This window comes from Thunnus thynnus, chromosome 21 (assembly GCF_963924715.1).
Source record: "Thunnus thynnus chromosome 21, fThuThy2.1, whole genome shotgun sequence".
Lineage (NCBI taxonomy): Eukaryota > Metazoa > Chordata > Actinopteri > Scombriformes > Scombridae > Thunnus > Thunnus thynnus.
The window spans coordinates 3,500,906-3,521,311 of NC_089537.1; the positions used below are offsets into that span (position 1 = coordinate 3,500,906).

General features: G+C 37.7%; 1 protein-coding gene across 1 annotated transcript in view; it reads left to right on the plus strand.

The window, feature by feature from the left end:
* LOC137173792 (uncharacterized) overlaps positions 1-20,406 on the plus strand; it is a 46,954-nt gene that overhangs the window by 17,027 nt on the left and 9,521 nt on the right. The window contains exons 4-10 of the mRNA XM_067578866.1: positions 1,987-2,304; positions 4,750-5,016; positions 6,435-6,582; positions 7,692-7,695; positions 10,557-10,689; positions 11,720-12,037; positions 16,811-16,970. Of these exons, the coding sequence (XP_067434967.1) occupies positions 1,987-2,304; positions 4,750-5,016; positions 6,435-6,582; positions 7,692-7,695; positions 10,557-10,689; positions 11,720-12,037; positions 16,811-16,970 (1,348 nt within the window). The remainder of the gene's footprint in view (positions 1-1,986; positions 2,305-4,749; positions 5,017-6,434; positions 6,583-7,691; positions 7,696-10,556; positions 10,690-11,719; positions 12,038-16,810; positions 16,971-20,406) is intronic.

The following is a 20,406-nucleotide window of genomic DNA, read 5'->3' on the forward strand; positions in this document are numbered from 1 at the left end:
TGCCGGTCACAGAAGCCCTTCGATTGCGCCGCGGCCCGACGTGTGCAAGGGCGTGAAGGCCCGTTCAACGCTGCTTGCAGCTTTAATTTTGCTTTTAATTTGACAAGCTTACATTATTAATGTCTAGTTGACATTGTGGGTGTATGTGATATGCTATTATGTGTAGCTTTGTAATTTGTATTTTGTATAATGTGTCCTGTGTGTTTTTTGCTTTGTACTGTTTGTTATAAGCCCATACCAGACTTTTGACATATTAAATAAACATACTAATTAAACAATGAAAACATTAGAAATTGGTATAAATGAATTATTGACACTTCAAAAGAGAGAGTAGACTTTCATTTTAATGAAAATGTTCTCACTTAAATTGGGGCATTATATATATATATATATATATATATATATATATATATTATTATTATTATTATTATTATTATAAAATCGGATTTGGTGGGCTTAATAGGGACGTTTACCCTATATGTTTTAATTGTAAGGGACCGCAGATGAAAATTAGCTTGATGCTAAATCTAGTGCAGTACATCAGGTGTCAACATTTATGTTTCATACTGTACATGGTCCCATTAAATACAATACAACAACAAAATCATGCCACGGTTATTGCTAAGTAAATGAAACTAATGCTGTATCCCAGACACCTCAGAAATAGAGAAACATCTGGTCTCCTATTTGAAAAAGTATGATGGAAGTGAGTCCCGATTTGAATTCAGCACGCCACTAAAGTTAATCCATGCAGTGTTTAGTAATTTGCATTTTTGTGTGAACTATATTGTTTGGTAGAGATACAAAGTCTGAAAAGGAAGGGACAGGTGGATTTTCAATGGTTTTTTGCCCAAAAGACGCTCAGCCAGTCAAAATGACTCAGAGCAGTATCAGAGCACAGAAAGAGAGTAACAGAGAGTCAAGCAGAAGTCAACCAAGGTCAAGACCAGGACAGTTCCAACCCCTCTTCACCAGGTCAGAAAACATTTAGGCACAACAAGATAATGACAACAGGTAAAAATAACTGCATCCCATATAACATGACCTTGAAGTTCACAAATGGACATCCATCATCCATCTCCTGGCTTCCCAACTTAATACACAATTACACTGTTTTCATTAAGTTGCTACTTCTGGTTATGTGTACGTTGTACATACTGTATATTGTAGAATTGAGTTGGAGATGTAACTGAGAGAAACAGAGAGACACCTGTCCACGAGGGGTTCCTTGATGTTTATTGTCTCTTGTGTTACTGCAGATCCCAGTAAAGACTCCCAAAGAGAGAGCCGTCATTATGCTGCGGTTTTGTGACTGTTACAGCAGGGTGTCTGGCATCAAGAGTATCTTTCTGGTGGTCATGACCTTTCTGTTTTCTCCTCCCGCCAGAGGAGGTGAGTATGTGTCTGATCTTTTTCCAGTCTAAAACTAAACTTCAGATATTTTTAAACTTAGTACAATGTGTTGTCATGGTTGCTTTTACCAGAGAAAGGGTAGAGAGAGAAGAAGGAGGTAGAGGAGAGTGAACCATGGATGTATAAAGAGAACTGGATACAGTGTCGGAGGCGGCGCCCCACACATTCCTATGAAAGTTGCTCAGTGGTGCATGAAGCCAAAAAAGTTCAACTTCTTCCTTATCTTTTGGGCCCATAGAGCAAGCGCACTAATGACTTCTGCTGGCTGAACCGGCTACTTCCAGTTTAACCCTCCAGCTGACGTTATTATATTTAATTCAGTTATCAAATTGTGCTGTTCTGGAAGACATTTAGTTCCACATGTCACACAGTTATCTTCAGCTGAATGAAAACAAATATATCAGATCAAGTTTCTCAATAAAAACATAATTCAGTTGTGTGTGTATAAAACTCTGATTGTGACTTATATGGTCAAACAACTTATTGATCAGACTTCTACAGAGAGCTCACTTGGATTCAACTGTTTTCTCTGAACTGAACCTTGACGACGTCTCTTTACGTGATGTTTTTCAGATGAAGAGGTCTCCTGTGTTTTCATGGAAAGCTGCATCTTGCCGTGCAGATTTCAAGCCGGTGATGACGTTGTCATCCACTGGATTCAGGTGACAGCAGGAAATACTCAGGTCCACTCTTACTACTACAACCAAGACCAGCTCTTTCACCAGAACGAGTGCTTCAGAGACAGGACATCGCTGTTCAATGACCAGATCTCCAGAGGAAACGCCTCGCTTCGGCTGACAGGGGTGGAGTTTCAAGACCAGGGCAGATATAAATGTTACACCAGCACCATCACTGGAAACAAGGAGACATTTATCAACCTAAAAGTGGACGGTACGGAAACTCATAGTATTTCCAGAAAATAAAAATAAGAAATACTATTAGCAGTGCATTTCATCATATTAGAATTACATGAAATCAACTGATTGTTCATCATTAACATAAACATATTGATGTGTTAGTCATCATGTGTACTACAGTGTAATCCCATAAACCACGAGTAATAGTTGAATAGTAGTGGGGATACTCACGGCAAATTGTTTTACTATGTACATATAGCTTTTTGTACTATTCCTCTTTGCAATATTTAAAGTGGCTATGATCGATATTTTTTTATAATAACAATGTTTGAAATGACAGTAGTGTAACGTGAGAGGCATCGCTCATGGTGATGAAACTTTACGGAGCTTTATAGTGAGTTTCAGCTCATTGTTTATCTGTCCGGCTGCAACTTTACTGTTCTGGTTCACTCTCAGCATCTCTCATAGCATCATTTTCAGAGAAAAAGCTGTAAAAAGCCGCTGTACACTACCTACTCAGCACCAAACGGCAAACAGACACAGTTAGCTGTAGACTAGCTGGTGAACATAGTGGAGCATTTAGCAGCTAAAGAGCCAGATATTTCCCTCAGGAGTTGGTAGAGAGTAAAAACAGAGCTAAAAGAGAGTGAATATTGGACTCACCAGGTTACGCTGCCCCCTAGTGGCCAAAAAAATCTGTAAATGCAGGTTTAAACTGATCCGCTGACAAAATAGTGTTTCCTACAGTGTTTCCTATCTCCTACGATTCTGAATCGATGTCAAAAATCGATTTTCTAAATGTTTGTTAATTTTAGTCATATCAAGTGGATATCTGCCACATTTACAGTCTTTTTAGCATCAAATTCCCTCTTTGTGTTTCCTCAGGCAGTGTTTCCCTGTTGAGCTGTGGTGGAAGTATAGTAACAAAAAGAGGGACTTTGGCACTAAAAAAGACTGTAATGTTGAAAGATATCTACTTGATTTGACTCATTTGGATGCTGAAGCTTCATATCAGCTTCAGATGAAAAAAATTTGTTGGCTCAGTTTCCTCCTTGGCTCAGCTAATTTTGATCTGCGTTGATTTGTCGGCCTCTGAAAGCACTGAAAATGCACTTTCATTCAATTCAAAACTTGAACTGAATTGGCTTCCTCTCCCCCCCCTCCCCATCATACACCCATTTTGGTCTTTTCTAGGGGGGACCAGCAGGTCAACAGTAAATGCCACATAGAAATGATATACATCATCTGAAAGCTGGGAGCCTGAAGATTAATTTGAGATGCAGCTGGGTTGATACCATTTGTAACAAAGATTTAGTGCAAAATTTAACCATTTTTGACCAGTCGAGAATTGATGAAAGTGGTCAAAATCCTTCCAAAATACCACATTTAGACATCGAGACCTTGAGGAACAAGGAAAATGGAAAAGTTCGTGCTGTAATTTGGTATCAAACTTTTGACATTTGGAGATTTCTGTAACAATTGCATTTTTTGGCGATTGGATGGCGAGCACTTCTGCTCTGGAAATTGCTCAGAAACTCCCTTATCGTCAATAAACCTAGGAAAGCCAAACATCCTCTGAATGCTCTCGGTCTCTAGTTTGTGGTTGTAAAGTTTCATGAGGCTGTGATTATTCTAGAGGTCACAATAGGTCATTTTGTGCAGTGAGGTCAAGTTTCAAAAAATGGTCTCACTACAATGAAATGGCTATTGTGGGGACTAACATCATCACTCGTGAATACAGTTAGGCTCATTGAATCCACAAGAGTCTCAGCTTTCCAGTCATATCAGATTTATGTAATTCCAAGACTGTTTGGGGACCCAGTATGCAGAAATATTCAAATACACCATTTTTAGAATAGGCAAAAAAACACATTTATACTGCATGCAAAAACTACATCAAATTAGCATATAGTTGGCATGTCTGTAAAAGAGAGACTTGTGGGTAACCACAGAACATGTTTTCATTCAGTTATCTTGAGGTGAGAGGTCAAAGGACCCCTTTGAAAATTGCCAGGCCAGTTTCTCCCTCGCCAAAATCTAGCTTAAATTTGGAGTGTTATTTAGCCCCCTTCCCAACAAGCTAGCATGACATGGTTGGTACCGATGGATGCCTTAGATTGTCTAATTTCATATGATCATCTTCACTCTAGAGCCTCTTTCACACATAGTTCCTGGTAAATTACTGAGATAACCTTTCAGGGACTATTCACATATGCAGCTAGATTCAGGAACATTTCTGTCTTGCACCTTTTCACACATAACATGGCAATGCCAGAATAGATGGAGCAAGGGACCGACTTAAAAAAAGGAGAGAGGGCCAAGGCACTTCATGGTTATAGAGGGAGGCAAAGAAGGGAAGGAAATCAAATTTTGTGGCATCACTCAACCCTACCGCTCAGTTCTCCTTCTTTACCACTTCAAAAACATGTTGCTATAAAGTGAATCTGTGAATCTTTGGGTTTTTTTTGTGTATTTCCAGCTCCAGTCCATAAAGTCAACATTCAGCAGGTAGAAAACAAGATCACCTGCAGATCAGACAGGATCTACCCTGAGCCTGAGCTCACCTGGTCCACCAATCCTCCATCCAACATGACTCTCCAGAACAAAGCTGAAGTCCAGCAGACTGAGCAGCAGCTCTACAACATCATCAGTTCTCTGATACTTTCAGACAGTGCTGGTGATCTGACCTTCATCTGCACCGTCAGCACTCAGACAAGCAGCAGGAGAGCCTCACTGAGGACACTACGTAAGTATCAATTGTGCAAACATACAGTATATCTATTATTGTGTTCCAGCTGTTCAACTTTCAGCTTCTTTCGGGGTAATAATAAAGTTACATTGCATTCATTAGGCAGACACTTCAATCCAAAGCAACTTACATTTAGGGAGCAATTTGAGGTTTAAGGGGACATGTCATGCTTTTTGTGATTTTCTGTTATTTTTATACTGTTATGATGGCAGGTGTTAAACATGGTTTAAAGTTCTGAAACTTGAAGTTATGTAAAAATGCTCCCTGAAAGTCAAAAGCCAGGCTTTCAGCCTGCTTTGAGCACTTCATTTGCAAAGTTACCTCTACTTCCTCCTTCCTTCCACTTTCAGCAGATGAATATGAAAACAAACTCTGCACATACATCATTCTGCACAGAGAAGCTCAAACATTAAACTGAAGGAACAAGAAGAAAAACATAGTTTTGAGAAGAGGGAGACTTTAAATTATTAAGTAAGAAACGACTGGAAGTAAACAAGTGCATAATAAATACCATAAACAACAGTAGTACAACAATTATCAAAGTGCTAAAAGGTTAAAGTGACTCAAGTGTTGAGGTGTTTCTTTTAAAATGTGTAATAACGTTCTTTCCAAAGAGTCAAATTATACATTTAAGCCAGACTTGTATTCATAAGTGTCATGCAGACAGTAGTATAGTAGAGTAGTCTTGGTACAGCAGCTGAGATGTGTCGATTCTTAAAGCAAATGTGACAAAATGCTGCTTGATGTGCATCGATGGTAGGAAATAAAACAGTAGTGAATCCAAACACAATGACACGTTGTAATGTGCAACAGCATCTTTTAGTGAAAGTAGGGATGAGTCCTGATATCCGGTTCCATTTTGGAACCAGTTCTTGGTCAGCAAAACACCAGGATTCTTTATGAGTCTCTTATTAAACCTTTTATCTTTCCTCACTGTTTTTATTAGCAAAGAGCACTAAAAACATACAGTATACTGTAGGTAGCAGGTGTCTCAATATTTAGCTGCTGTCACTGGTTGAAATGACACACATGAACTAGCAGCAGATCAGATCAGCTGTAGCTAATTAACATTAATTAAAGTTTATCTGTTAATGTGTCTGCAGCTGCTGTCTGGATTCAGACAAAGATTGTTTGTGAGTGAAAAGACAAAAATCACTCTGTAACAAACTGTACGACCACCAGATGAATGATACAAGAGGATTCAGATTTGATTATTGGATTTGATACTGTATTTAAAACTGAAAGGATTTAATAAAATGTATTAATGGAAAATAGATGTAATGACTTTTAACTGGAAACAATGAAAACATGTTAATACATGTCACAGGTGAACATTTTGATGCAACAGTATTTGTCTTACACTTGTGGAAGTTTGGTTTGAAGGAAGTTCAATTAAAACTCTTTCTCTGTTTCAGACAGTTCAACTAATGTGGCAGGAATTGTAGGCGGGGTGGTTGGAGCTGTTTTGGGTGTATTATTAATGGTCCTGGGAGTATACTGTGTTAGAAATCGGACAGCAGCAAGAGACCCACAGAACCCAGAACCATCCAACTGTATCTCAAAGTAAGTATATCCTCTGTACTGAATACAAAAACACTGCTGCACTATAATGAACTCTGTATGAGCTGCGACTTTGTTTAAGCAGAATATTGTATTTAGTTTTATTACTAAAATAATGTCTAGTTTGATTTCCTCAAATCATTTTAGTTCATATCATGCTGTAATTCATTTATTCAATCAACAACTTTTGCAGATGTTGCTGTATGACTGATGATTTGTGATACAAGTTGTGTTTATTATTTATCATCTTCTGCCCATTGTTTTCACTGGTTTTATTGTTTTTATTGGTGAATCAAAGACACATTTCTGCCCTAATATTAATAATAATAATAACAATAATAATAAACAATAAAGTTTTTATTTATTCAGTTGTTTTCTTAACAAAGTTACAAAGTGTTTCACAGAAAAAGAAGAAAGAATTAAAAAACAGTAATTACAGAAATGAAAAACAAACAGATCATAAAACAACAGGAAATAAAATGAAGTTGCACAAAAATATAAACTGGCAAGACTGGGATGATAAAACATAACAACACATTAAATATTCATAAATTCTTACCTTTATGAATTAATTAAGTTGTTCAGTTCAAATCAAGCTTTAAATTAATTTCTGTCTCAGCTTAAAAGATGAATCAGTTGTGATGATGATTCAAACTCAGGATAAATATATTGGAGATGACTTTAGGTTTGATCTTGATGTGTTTCAGCACTGATTTTTATTCTATTTTGTTTTCAGTCCAGCAGAGGAGATTCCATTGAACAAGATAGAAAATGGGGGAGAATAAAGATGAAGGAAAATATATCCATCTGCTCCGTTGTAATGAAGCCTCCGATCACATGATGCTGCCCTGAAGAGTGACTGTAATAAATGAATGTCGACAAACTGAGACATGAATGTAAAAATATACAGGAAGTGGAAACTCTGGACAAAGAGACACTTACTGCATTCAGACTGAGAATAAGTCCTGCATTAAAAAATGCAACGGGCCGTGTTGAGTAAATATCCCCTCCATGTTTTAAGATGAATATAAAATACTCTACTTTGAATAATGATTTCTGTCCAATATGATAACAACATCTTGTTAAAATTAAAATGACACCTCCTCCACCAGGAATGTCTGACGTCTGACGATGACGTTGCAGTAAAAGTTGAACCTGGTTCAACAGAAGACTCTGCAGTGTTTTGCTCTCTGTCAGCACACTGCCGCTGTTCAAATGACTGGGAGATGTGACAATATCTGAAACAGTAGAAATGAGTTACAGAAGTGTATCTGCCATTGTTGTAATGATTTAATGATGGTCATTTTATAAATATTTAAAAACAGAATACTTCAAACGAGAAATCCAGGCATTTCAAATGTAAGAAAATGTAACAAACGAGGAAGTAAATGTTAAAAAAGCCTTTATTATAGTGGCTAAATCATCTTTAAAAAGCCACTACAATAAAGGCTTTTTAATATTTCCCTCATTTGTTACATTTTCTTATATTTAGAGCACCTGGATTGCTTTCTTGTTTGAAGTTTTCTGTTTCTTTTTTCCCCTGTTTTCCAAGAGCACCAGACACTTTTTTTTTTATCTACGTTGGATTATAGAGCAACCAGTCATCTGTTTTTCCATTTAAAAACAGCAGTTTGAAGTAAACACACACTAATTCTCCTTTTTTCTTTTTTCCAACTTTTCACAAGTTATACTTTTATTTCTGTTTGTTCTTTGGCCTCAATCTGTCAAAAGTGATATTCACAATCAACGACACCCCGCCTGGACGGGGCAGAGTGTGTGTGGAGCGAGAGCGAGCGGGTGTGACTATTACGGCGAAAGGTTAACGCCCGGCTATACAAGATGTTTCATGAAGAAATAGCCCATTTTCTTTAAGAGAGTACGCCACTCGTATAACACGGGTGGTAGCAGCATTTAATCCTCCACGGAAACTTCATAAGTAAGTAAGTTATTATTCGCCACATTAATTCGTGTTAACGTGTGAAAAAAAAAGGGGGGGGGGGGGGGGGGGGGGGGTGTAAATTACAATTTATGTTGTTTTTAGGGGTGCTTGATTATGACAAAAATCATAATCATGATAATCTTATTCAATATTGAGATCATGATTATTTAACATGATTACTTTTTGACTGTCATTTTTGCCAGTTGTTGATGTTGATATATGCACATATTTTTTCCACTTGTCTGAGGAGACTATTATACATGCAATCATATATTGTACTAATGATCAAGAAAGACTATAGTCTATATGAGGGAAGAACTTTAATGCTGAGCTACTGAACTCCAGTCTTCCTAAGTTCTTCCTTCATATATTGTCTTTCTTTATCATAGTATAATATATGCTTGCATGCATAATAGCCTCCTCAGCCAGCTGGTAAAAATATGTGCATATATCGGCAATCGGCCACAATGAGTTGGAAATATCAGCATATCGGATAGAGACTACGCCACTCGTATAACACGGGTGGTAGCAGCATTTAATCCTCCACGGAAACTTCATAAGTAAGTTATTATTCGCCACATTAGTTCGTGTTAACGTGTGAAAGAACGTGCTGCAGTCATTGAATTTAGACAAACAGGTTTTTTCAAAACATTAGGCAGCAGTAAGCTACTACTATGTACTGTACAGATAACTTGGTGGTTAATGTTGCAGTCACAATGACGAACTCACCGTCTAAAAGACACTTCTTATTTGTGAAATAATGTTTCAGTCTGCTCTGTAACCATTGAATCTAAATTTCATCTCATGGTCTTCTCATTAACGCAAATAATTAGGTGCCATGACCTGTAGGAATGTCGTAGAGAGATCCAACCAAAACTTAATTATTCGTCTCATCAAGACCTACAAATCATTCGCTGACGCCCCTGACCTAAATCCAACAGGATTACAAAGAAAAACTTTGTGATAACTCGAACGGTTTAGATTTTGTAAACCCTGGAAGTTGTAGTGTGACATTACACCTTACAATGTAAAGCAATGGGGAGGCAATCTCTAGGCATGGACTTTGTGTCAAACAAATGGTTCTGATGTCTAAACTATAAGTCTGACCACTTTGAAACCTGTATCAATGGTTTCAGGACGAAATTTCCTACAAAAATGTGATTTTTAATGTAGGATTTAGCCAAAGTCATGGGATTTATGAGGATAAATCCCATGACTTAAACATATATATACATATGTGTGTGTGTATATGTATATATATATATATATATATATATATATATATATATATATATATATATATATATATATATATATATAGATATATATAGATATATATAGATATATATAGATATAATTATTATTATTATAAAATCGGATTTGGTGGGCTTAATAGGGACGTTTACCCTATATGTATTAATTGTAAGGGACCGCAGATGAAAATTAGCTTGAAGCTAAATCTAGTGCAGTACATCAGGTGTCAACATTTATGTTTCATACTGTACATGGTCCCATTAAATACAATACAACAACAAAGTCATGCCACGGTTATTGCTAAGTAAATGAAACTAATGCTGTATCCCAGACACTTCAGAAATAGTATATAATATAAATATAATAGTTTTTGGCCCAAAAGATGCTCAGCCAGTCAAAATGACTCAGAGCAGTATCAGAGCACAGAGAGAGAGTAACAGAGAGTCAAGCAGAAGTCAACCAAGGTCAAGACCAGGACAGTTCCAACCCCTCTTCACCAGGTCAGAAAACATTTAGGCACAACAAGATAATGACAACAGGTAAAAATAACTGCATCCCATATAACATGACCTTGAAGTTCACAAATGGACATCCATCATCCATCTCCTGGCTTCCCAAGTTAATACACAATTACACTGTTTTCATTAAGTTGCTACTTCTGGTTATGTCTACGTTGTACATACTGTATATTGTAGAATTGAGTTGGAGATGTAACTGAGAGAAACAGAGAGACACCTGTCCACGAGGGGTTCCTTGATGTTTATTGTCTCTTGTGTTACTGCAGATCCCAGTAAAGACTCCCAAAGAGAGAGCCGTCATTATGCTGCGGTTTTGTGACTGTTACAGCAGGATGTCTGGCATCAAGAGTGTCTTTCTGGTGGTCGCGACCTTTCTGTTTTCTCCTCCCGCCAGAGGAGGTGAGTATGTGTCTGATCTTTTTCCAGTCTAAAACTAAACTTCAGATATTTTTAAACTTAGTACAATGTGTTGTCATGGTTGCTTTTACCAGAGAAAGGGCAGAGAGAGAAGAAGAAGAGAGGTAGAGAGGAGTGAACTATGGATGTAGAAAGAGAACTGGATACAGGAACAATGCTGGACTTTGAAGCCAATTTGACATAGTGGCCAAACCGTGTAATTATAACGTCCGTGATGCTATTGGGCCCAAACAGACTTTTTCCCATAGACTTACATTGTGAAAGAGACTTCCGTAAATCAGCGGATACATTTTTTTGAGTATCACAACCCCCCCGAAATGTCTCGTCTCACTATCAGAATTTGATCCGTTCAGTCCGATCACATTTCAAAAGCCTAAAAGAGCCGTACGATTGAATTGTTTTATCCCCATTCAGGTTAGCCAGAGGGCTAAACCGGAAGTAGCCAGCTCGGCTAGTGAAAGTCACTAGTGCGCTTGCTCTATGGGCCCAATGATCTCGGAAGATCCGTGTAATTTTATACGCAAAAGTCGAACTTTTTTGGCTTCATGCGCCACTGAGCAACTTTCATATGAATGAGCGGGGCCCCGCCCCTGACGCTGTATCCAGTTCTCTTTATACATCCATGTTATGTGCCCCTCATGGATGTATAAAGAGAACTGGATACAGTGTTGGAGGCGGGGCCCCGCTCATTCCTATGAAAGTTGCTCAGTGGCTCATGGGCCCAGTAGCATCACGTGATGTTTTGCCACTATGTAAATTTGGCTTCACAGCTTGACTCTGTTCCTGGGGGCTTGAAGCCAAATCAAATTGTGCTGTTCTGGAAGACATTTAGTTCCACATGTCACACAGTCATCTTCAGCTGAATGAAAACTAATATATCAGATCAAGTTTCTCTGATTGTGACTTATATGGTCAAACAACTTATTGATCAGATTTTTACAGAGAGCTCACTTGGATTCAACTGTTTTCTCTGAACTGAACCTTGACGACGTCTCCATGTGATGTTTTACAGATGTTGAGGTTTCCTGTGTTTTCATGGAAAGCTGCATCTTGCCGTGCAGATTTCAAGCTGGTGTTTACGTCGTCATCCACTGGATTCACGAGACAGCAGGAAAGGTTCCGGTCCACTCTTACTACTACAACCAAGACCAGCTCTCACACCAGAACCAGCGCTTCAGAGACAGGACATCGCTGTTCAAGGACCAGATCTCCAGAGGAAACGCCTCGCTTCGGCTGACAGGGGTGGAGTTTCAAGACCAGGGCAGATATAAATGTTACACCAGCACCATCACTGGAAACAAGGAGTCTTTTATCAACCTAAAAGTGGACGGTACGGAAACTAATAGTATTTCCAGAAAATAAGAATAAGAAATACTATTAGCAGTGCATTTCATCATATTAGAATTACATGAAATCAACTGATTGTTCATCATTAACATTAACATATTGATGTGTTAGTCATCATGTGTACTACAGTGTAATCCCATAAACCACGAGTAATAGTTGAATAGTAGTGGGGATACTCACGCCAAATTGTTTTACTATGTACATATAGCTTTTTGTACTATTCCTCTTTGCAATATTTAAAGTGGCTATGATCCATATTTTTTTATAATAACAATGTTTGAAATGACAGTAGTGTAACGTGAGAGGCATCGCTCATGGTGATGAAACTTTACGGAGCTTTATAGTGAGTTTCAGCTCATTGTTTATCTGTCCGGCTGCAACTTTACTGTTCTGGTTCACTCTCAGAGCTCTCATAGCGTCGTTTTCAGAGAAAAAGCTGTAAAAAGCCGCTGTACACTACCTGCTCAGCACCAAACAGCAAACAGACATAGTTAGCTGTAGACTAGCTGGTGAACATAGTGGAGCATTTAGCAGCTAAAGAACCAGATATTTCCCTCAGGAGTTGGTAGAGAGTAAAAACAGAGCTAAAAGAGAGTGAATATTGGGCTCACCAGGTTACGCTGCCCCCTAGTGGTCAAAAAAAATCTGTAACTGCAGGTTTAAACTGATCCGCTGACAAAATAGTGTTTCCTACAGTGTTTCCGATCTCCTTCGGTTCTGAATCGATTTCCAAATGTCAAAAATCGATTATCTAAATGTTATATGATATCTGCCACATTTACAGTCTTTTTAGCATCAAATTCCCTCTTTGTGTTTCCTCGGACAGTGTTTCCCTGTTGAGCTGCGGTGGAAGTATAGTAACAAAAAGAGGGACTTTGGCACTAAAAAGACTGTAATGTTGAAAGATATCTACTTGATTTGACTCATTTGGACGATGAAGCTTCATATCAGCTTCAGATGAAAAAAAATTTGTTGGCTGAGTTTCCTCCTTGGCTCAGCTAGTTTTAATCTGCGTTGATTTGTCGGCCTCTGAAAGCACTGAAAATGCACTTTCATTCAATTCAAAACTTGAACTGAATTGGCTTCCTCTCCCCCCCTCCCCACCATAGACCCATTTTGGTCTTTTCTAGGGGGGACCAGCAGGTCAACAGTAAATGCCACATAGAAATTGAGATGCAGCTGGGTTGCTACCATTTGTAACAAAGATTTGGTGCAAAATTTAACCATTTTTGACCAGTTGAGAATTGATGAAAGTGGTCAAAATCCTTCCAAAATACCACATTTAGACATCGAGACCTTGCGAAACTCGCACAACTCAGATCAAACTTTCAAACTAGTCAGTGCTTATCAAATATGAATCAAGAATATGTTATTTCTCACCTCAAATGTTTTTAGAAACATATTTTAGTGTACTGTTTAGCCGAAATATGAGAAAGTTTGTGATGCAGTCGCCATGTTGAAAACAGACTAGCCAAAACCAAGCACCGCCCAACTTCATTCACAACACAGCCATACTGGCATTTTATCAATCCCTGCTCCCATGAAGTAGGAATGTTCAGTCTATCTGAACAAGAGCTGTTATTACCTGTGATACTGTATATTACTTGGTTTAATACTTAATACTACTACATGACTCACTGTATCAGACAGTTCCAGTTATTCGCTGTGCTGAAGTGTGTCATGGAATCATAAACTGTCGATTCCAGACATGTTTCACACTCTCAAAAGAATCAAAAACATTTTTTTTATTAGATTTTTGGCCCACTGGAACACAGAAAGTTATCAAGTCACAATGTTGGTGTCATTCATGAAAAGCAAAAAGCAACATTTTCTTAAGAAAATCTGACACAAAGCAGATAAAGCAAGAGTAACTTCCACTAAGGGGTTGCAGTTTAAGTGTACACTATATTTAGAATATTTTCACTGCTTTACCTTGCCGTCAGACAGCCCTTTCCTTTGGCACTACATTTTCTCAACCTTAGAACTTTCAATGAGCACAGAGAAACATTCCACTTTCAGCAGTGAAAATGCTTGTGAAAACAAACTCTGCACAAACATTGTTGTGGCCATTTGTTCAAAAGGCAAAAAAGGACAAATCAAGAGTTCCTTCAAAAATATCAAAATTCAAGAAAAATCAAAAAAGGGCCACAAATGCACCAGGTTAGTTAGGCTTACTCAGACAGTCAAAGAATTCATTTTCCAGGCTAAAAGCTCAGTTCAGAGGGTTTATTTTCGGCTTTCAACAGCAAACAAACATGTTAAAAAATCATGCTGCCTCTCTGCTTTGTCCTGCTGGTAAAAAAAAAACAACCATTTCCCCTTCCCGGTGCATTTCCTGCCTCTAACACCTGGCTACCTATATCACCTACTGTCTGATGCCCCTTGTGTTTACTCACAAAACAAACTAAATAAAATTAAACAACATAAACAAAAATAATAATAATCTAATCAAACTAATGAAATAGCTCCTTCAAACATCATTCTGCACAGAGAAGGTCAAATATATAGGACCAAGAAGAAAAACACAGTTTTGAGAAGAGGGAGACTTTACATTATTAAGTAAGAAACAACTGGAAGTAAACAAGTGCATAATAAATACCATAAACAACAAGAAAGTAGTGCAACAATTATCAAAGTGCTAAAAGGTTAAAGTGGCTCAAGTGTTGAGGTGTTTCTTTTAAAATGTGTACTAACGTTCTTTCCAAAGAGTCAAATTATACATTTAAGCCACACTTGTAGTCATATGTGTCATGCAGACAGTAGTATAGTAGAGTAGTCTTTAAAGATCTATTAACCGAGCTAAACAGCTTGATTAAAGATGCGAGGACTTCTTATTTTTCCAACCTTATCTCCACCAGTAAGCGCAACCTAAAAGTCCTGTTTGATACTATTAACAACATTGTCACTCCAGCACCTTCGGATATGCCTGTCTGGTCAAATGAGGACTGCAGCAATTTTCTGTCCTTCTTTGTTGGTAAAATTAGAGATGTCAGAGGTAGCATTATCCCCTCATCTCTTTCCCTCTCTACTCATGCCTTTCGGCCATTGGACAGCTTCTCTCCTATTTCCATGCAAGAACTCACAGATCTAGTGAGCAGTATGAGATCCTCCTCCTCCCCTGTTGACATTTTACCCACCTCCCTGCTCAAAAATGCACTTGACTGTATTGGGCCATGCCTGGTTTCCGTCATAAACAGCTCCCTGCAATGTGGCTGTGTCCCAGCATACTTCAAACATGCAGTTGTTCAGCCCCCCCCGAAAAAAACGAACCTTTAGCCATACAGTCTCCATAATTATAGGCCTATTTCCAAGCTGCCTTTTATTTCTAAAATTTTAGAGAAGGTTGTCGCCAAACAGCTCACTGCTGTCTTGACTGCACACGACATTTTTGATAAGTTTCAATCAGGTTTCCTTCAGAAGCATTCCACCGAAACTGCTCTTCTCAGAGTTTCCAATGATATATTGATGTCATCAGATGTGGGTGAGTGCTCCATTTTAGTGCTGCTGGATCTTAGCACAGCTTTTGACACTGTTGATCACAGAATAATGACTGAAAGGCTCTCTTTCCCATTACGTCAGGAAGACGTAATAGGAAAGAGCAATGGGCAGTAATGGGCACTCTTTCCCATTACGTCTTCCATTGTTGCTCCAAAGTTAGCAACCCATTGTTGCTAACTTTGGAGCTAACTCCCTTCACTTTTCCAGCATTTGGGGAAACAACAGACGTGACTTTTTAGCATTTATTAACTAACACATTGTAGTCTGCCAGACTGACAACTTACTACTAACCTTTTCCTCTGCCCCGCTCGTATCCACCGTCACTTCTCTGCCCCTCGCTCTTTCCCGCTCGCTACGCAAACATACTCCTTAACGGAGCCGCGCGACCAGTGGTTTCCCCGGCAACGACACAGAGGTTGACTCACGTACCGGTACAGCGCTGCTCAGAGACTCCCAAACGCTGTCGATTTCAAATCAAAATCTTTTTTTTTTTCTTTTAGCCTGGCGGAGGTTCTCGTTGTGTCATTATGGAGAAACACAGATTCAGTAAACGTTCAGTAACCGTTGAGAACAGTTAGACCCAGCAGTCTCTGTTAGGTTGGGCGAGTTCAAAGTTTTGAAAACAACGGGGGTGTTTTGAATACACCCCCCGTTTTCACAGGTAATTTGTTAGTCTGTCCCTATAAATAATGGATTAATCCTGGAAAGCTGTTGATGTAGCACTTTCTCATTATGAAAGTAACACGGAGATTATTCGACCAATGAGAATTTAGTCAAACGAGAGCATATCGACCAACTAATCGACCAGTCGACCAGCAGACTACAGCCCTGTCTCAATATTTAGCTGCTGTCGCTGGTTGAAATGACAGACATGAACTAGCAGCAGTTCAGATCAGCTGCAGCTAATTAACATTAATTAAAGTTTATCTGTTAATGTGTCTGCAGCTACTGTCTGGATTCAGACAAAGATTGTTTGTGAGTGAAAAGACAAAAATCACTCTGTAACAAACTGTACGACCACCAGATGAATGATACAAGAGGATTCAGATTTGATAATTGGATTTGATACTGTATTTAAAACTGAAAGGATTTCATAAAATGTATTAATGGAAAATAGATGTTATGACTTTTACCTGGAAACAATGAAAACATGTTAATACATGTCACAGGTGAACATTTTGATGCAACAGTATTTGTCGTTACACTTGTGGAAGTTTGGTTTGTAGGAAGTTCAATTAAAACTCTTTCTCTGTTTCAGACAGTTCAACTAATGTGGAAGGAATTGCAATTCCAGTTGTGGTTGGAGCCATTTTGTTTGTAGTATTAATGGTCCTGGTAGTATACTGGATATATAAAAAAGTCAGAAAGAATGGACCGACAGACCCACAAAACTCAGAACCATCCAATGGTGTTTTAGAGTAAGTATATCCTCTGTACTGAATACAAAAACACTGCTGCACTATAATGAACTCTGTATGAGCTGCGACTTTGTTTAAGCAGAATATTGTATTTAGCTTTATTACTAAAATAATGTCTAGTTTGATTTCCTCAAATCATTTTAGTTCATATCATGCTGTAATTCATTTATTCAATCAACAACTTTTGCAGATGTTGCTGTATGACTGATGATTTGTGATACAAGTTGTGTTTATTATTTATCATCTTCTGCCCATTGTTTTCACTGGTTTTATTGTTTTTATTGGTGAATCAAAGACACATTTCTGCCCTAATATTAATAATAATAATAACAATAACAATAAACAATAAACTTTTTTATTTATTCAGCTGGTTTCTTAACAAAGTTACAAAGTGTTTCACAGAAAAAGAAGAAAGAATTAAAAAACAGTAATTACAGAAATGAAAAACAAACAGATCATAAAACAACAGGAAATAAAATGAAGTTACACAAAAATATAAACTGGCAAGACTGGGATGATAAAACATAACAACACATTAAATATTCATAAATTCTTACCTTTATGAATTAATTAAGTTGTTCATTTCAAATCAAACTTTAAATTAATTTCTGTCTCAGCTTAAAAGATGAATCAGTTGTGATGATGATTCAAACTCAGGATAAATATATTGGAGATGACTTTAGGTTTGATCTTGATGTGTTTCAGCACTGATTTTTATTCTATTTTGTTTTCAGTCCAGCAGAGGAGATTCCATTGAACAAGATAGAAAATGGGGGAGAATAAAGATGAAGGAAAATATATCCATCTGCTCCGTTGTAATGAAGCCTCCGATCACACCGTTCTGCTCTGAAGAGTGACTGTAATAAATGAATGTTGACAAACTGACACATGAATGTAAAAATGTACAGGAAGTGGAAACTCTGGACAAAGAGACGCTTACTGCATTCAGACTGAAAATAAGTCCTGCATTAAAAAATGCAACGGGCCGTGTTGATTAAATATCCCCTCCATGTTTTAACATGAATATAAAATACTCTACTTTGAATAATAATTTCTGTCCAATATGATAACAACATCAACAAGTGAATTCATCATGTTACTAAAGTTATCAGTCTTGTATCTAAATTAAAATAGATACGTTTTGGACATTATTACATGTTAATTTAAGTCAGTGTAAGCTACAAAACAAGGTCATAAACTCAGCATAACTGTAGCTCTGAACCACTGTGTGAAACACTTTTGTCTAATTGGAGGTTGTGGGGTAAAATGTGCCAGTGATGTTGGAGCAAGCTGAGTCAATGAGTCAATTTAAGTATTTAAGTATTATTTTCTGATATTCTAGAGACACTGTTCATGTTTGATCCCCGTTACAAGTATTACAATGTTGATGAATAAATACCTAATTGTTGACTAATGTTAAGTTTAAGCCAAATACAAACATGCTTTACATACAGACGGGTGACAAATTAAAGGAAAAATCAACATAAAGTGTTTTAGTAAGGTGTTGGACCACCAGAACAGCTTCAATACACCTTGTTATTGACTCTACAAGTCTCTGAACTGGAGGGAGGAACAACATTCTTCCAAAAAGATATTCCCTCATTTGGTGTTGTGATGATGGTGGTGGAGAGCGCTGTCTAACATGTCAGTCCTAAATCTCTCATAGGTTCAACTGGGTTGAGATCTGGTGACTGTGAAGGTCATAGCATCTGATTCACATCATTTAATACTCATCAAACCATTCAGTGACCCCTCGTGTAATGTGAATTGGGACATTATTTCCATGTGAAGCTACTTTCTACATTTCGGAGGGAAATATTGTACTTTCTACTCCACTACATTTATTTGACAGCTTTAGTTACTTTTCAGATGAAGATTTGACACAATGGATAATATAACAAGCTTTTAAAATACAACACATTGTTAAAGATGAAACCAGTGGTTTCCAACCTTTTTGTCTTTTGACGTCTTACAAAAAGCAGTGTGTAGTCGGGGTCACATTTCACATGTCTATGAGTTGTTAACAGCTCCACCAAATAGTGATTTTTCCCTCTAAACTTCTCACATGCTTTCATTTCAATAAATGTTCAAATGATCCAATATTTCAGCAAAAATCAAAGATTAGAGAAAAAGTCCAAAAACTGAAAACAGATTTGTGTATCAGAACTTTGTTTTTTCTTCTTTCCTCTCCCATTAATCATCTCACCACCCCTCAGATTTATCTGCTGACCCTTTGGAGGGGCCCGACCCCTAGGTTGGGAACCACTGGACTAAACTAGCTAACTGTATATAAAGTAGTGTAAACTAGCTCCACCTCCAGCAGCTACAACAGTAACATGCTGCTCTAACACTGATGCTTCACTATTAATAATCTAATGATGTCATATATAATAATATATCAGTCAGAGGGACCAAACCACTACTTTTACTGCAATACTTTAACTACATCAAGCTCATAATACTTATGTACTTTTACTGCAATACTTTAACTACATCAAGCTCATAATACTTATGTACTTTTACTGCAATACTTTAACTACATCAAGCTCATAATACTTATGTACTTTTACTGTAGTAGGATTTTTCTTGCAGGACTTTTACTTGCAATGGAGTATTTTTACATTGCTGTATTGGTACTTTTACTGCAGTAAAGGATCTGGATACTTCTTCCACCACTGGTTGATATTAACATTTACATTTTCAAACTATGACATCTTTAAAACTTGATTTAAAGAAGAAATTACGTCAATTAAGGGAATAAAACATGTTTCTTTACAGTTTGTGTGACAGTTTAAAGTCAGTCAAGGTGGAAAAACTGATGACTGATCATCTCACGGCCCCTCATCGTCACATGTACAAAAGGATCACAATGCAAGGAGTATAGTGATGTGATCTATACCCAAGAAATGTATTTTTGATAATAAAAACATAAAACACACAAAAAACCCATCTACATCACCGAGAAAATCTCCTCTCAGCTGGTGGATGATGGCAACTGTTGCCACTCCTGACCATTGACTGTATATAAAGATTTATTATAAGTATATAAATATTTATATACAGTCAAGGATCCCGACAGAACAGACACTACCTACAGAAGTCATCTTAGGGTCAAGTGTTGGTAAACAAACTAGTGTTTACCAGTTTAGTAACTGGTGTTTACCAGGCTTACTGGTGGTTCCTACAGTCTTTCAAAGTAGATTGGGAGGCAGAGCCTTCAGCTATCAGGCTCCTCTCTTGTGGACCCATCTTCCTCTTCCTCTTTACCCCATTAAAGGGGAGTTTTTCCCTTACTGCTGTCGCCAATTGTTGGGTGTCTGTAAATTAAAGTGTACTGTCTTGACCTGCTCTATGTGAAAAGTGCCCTGAGATGACTTTTGTTGTGATTTGGTGCTATATAAATAAAAATTGATTGATTGATTGATTGATTGAGTGT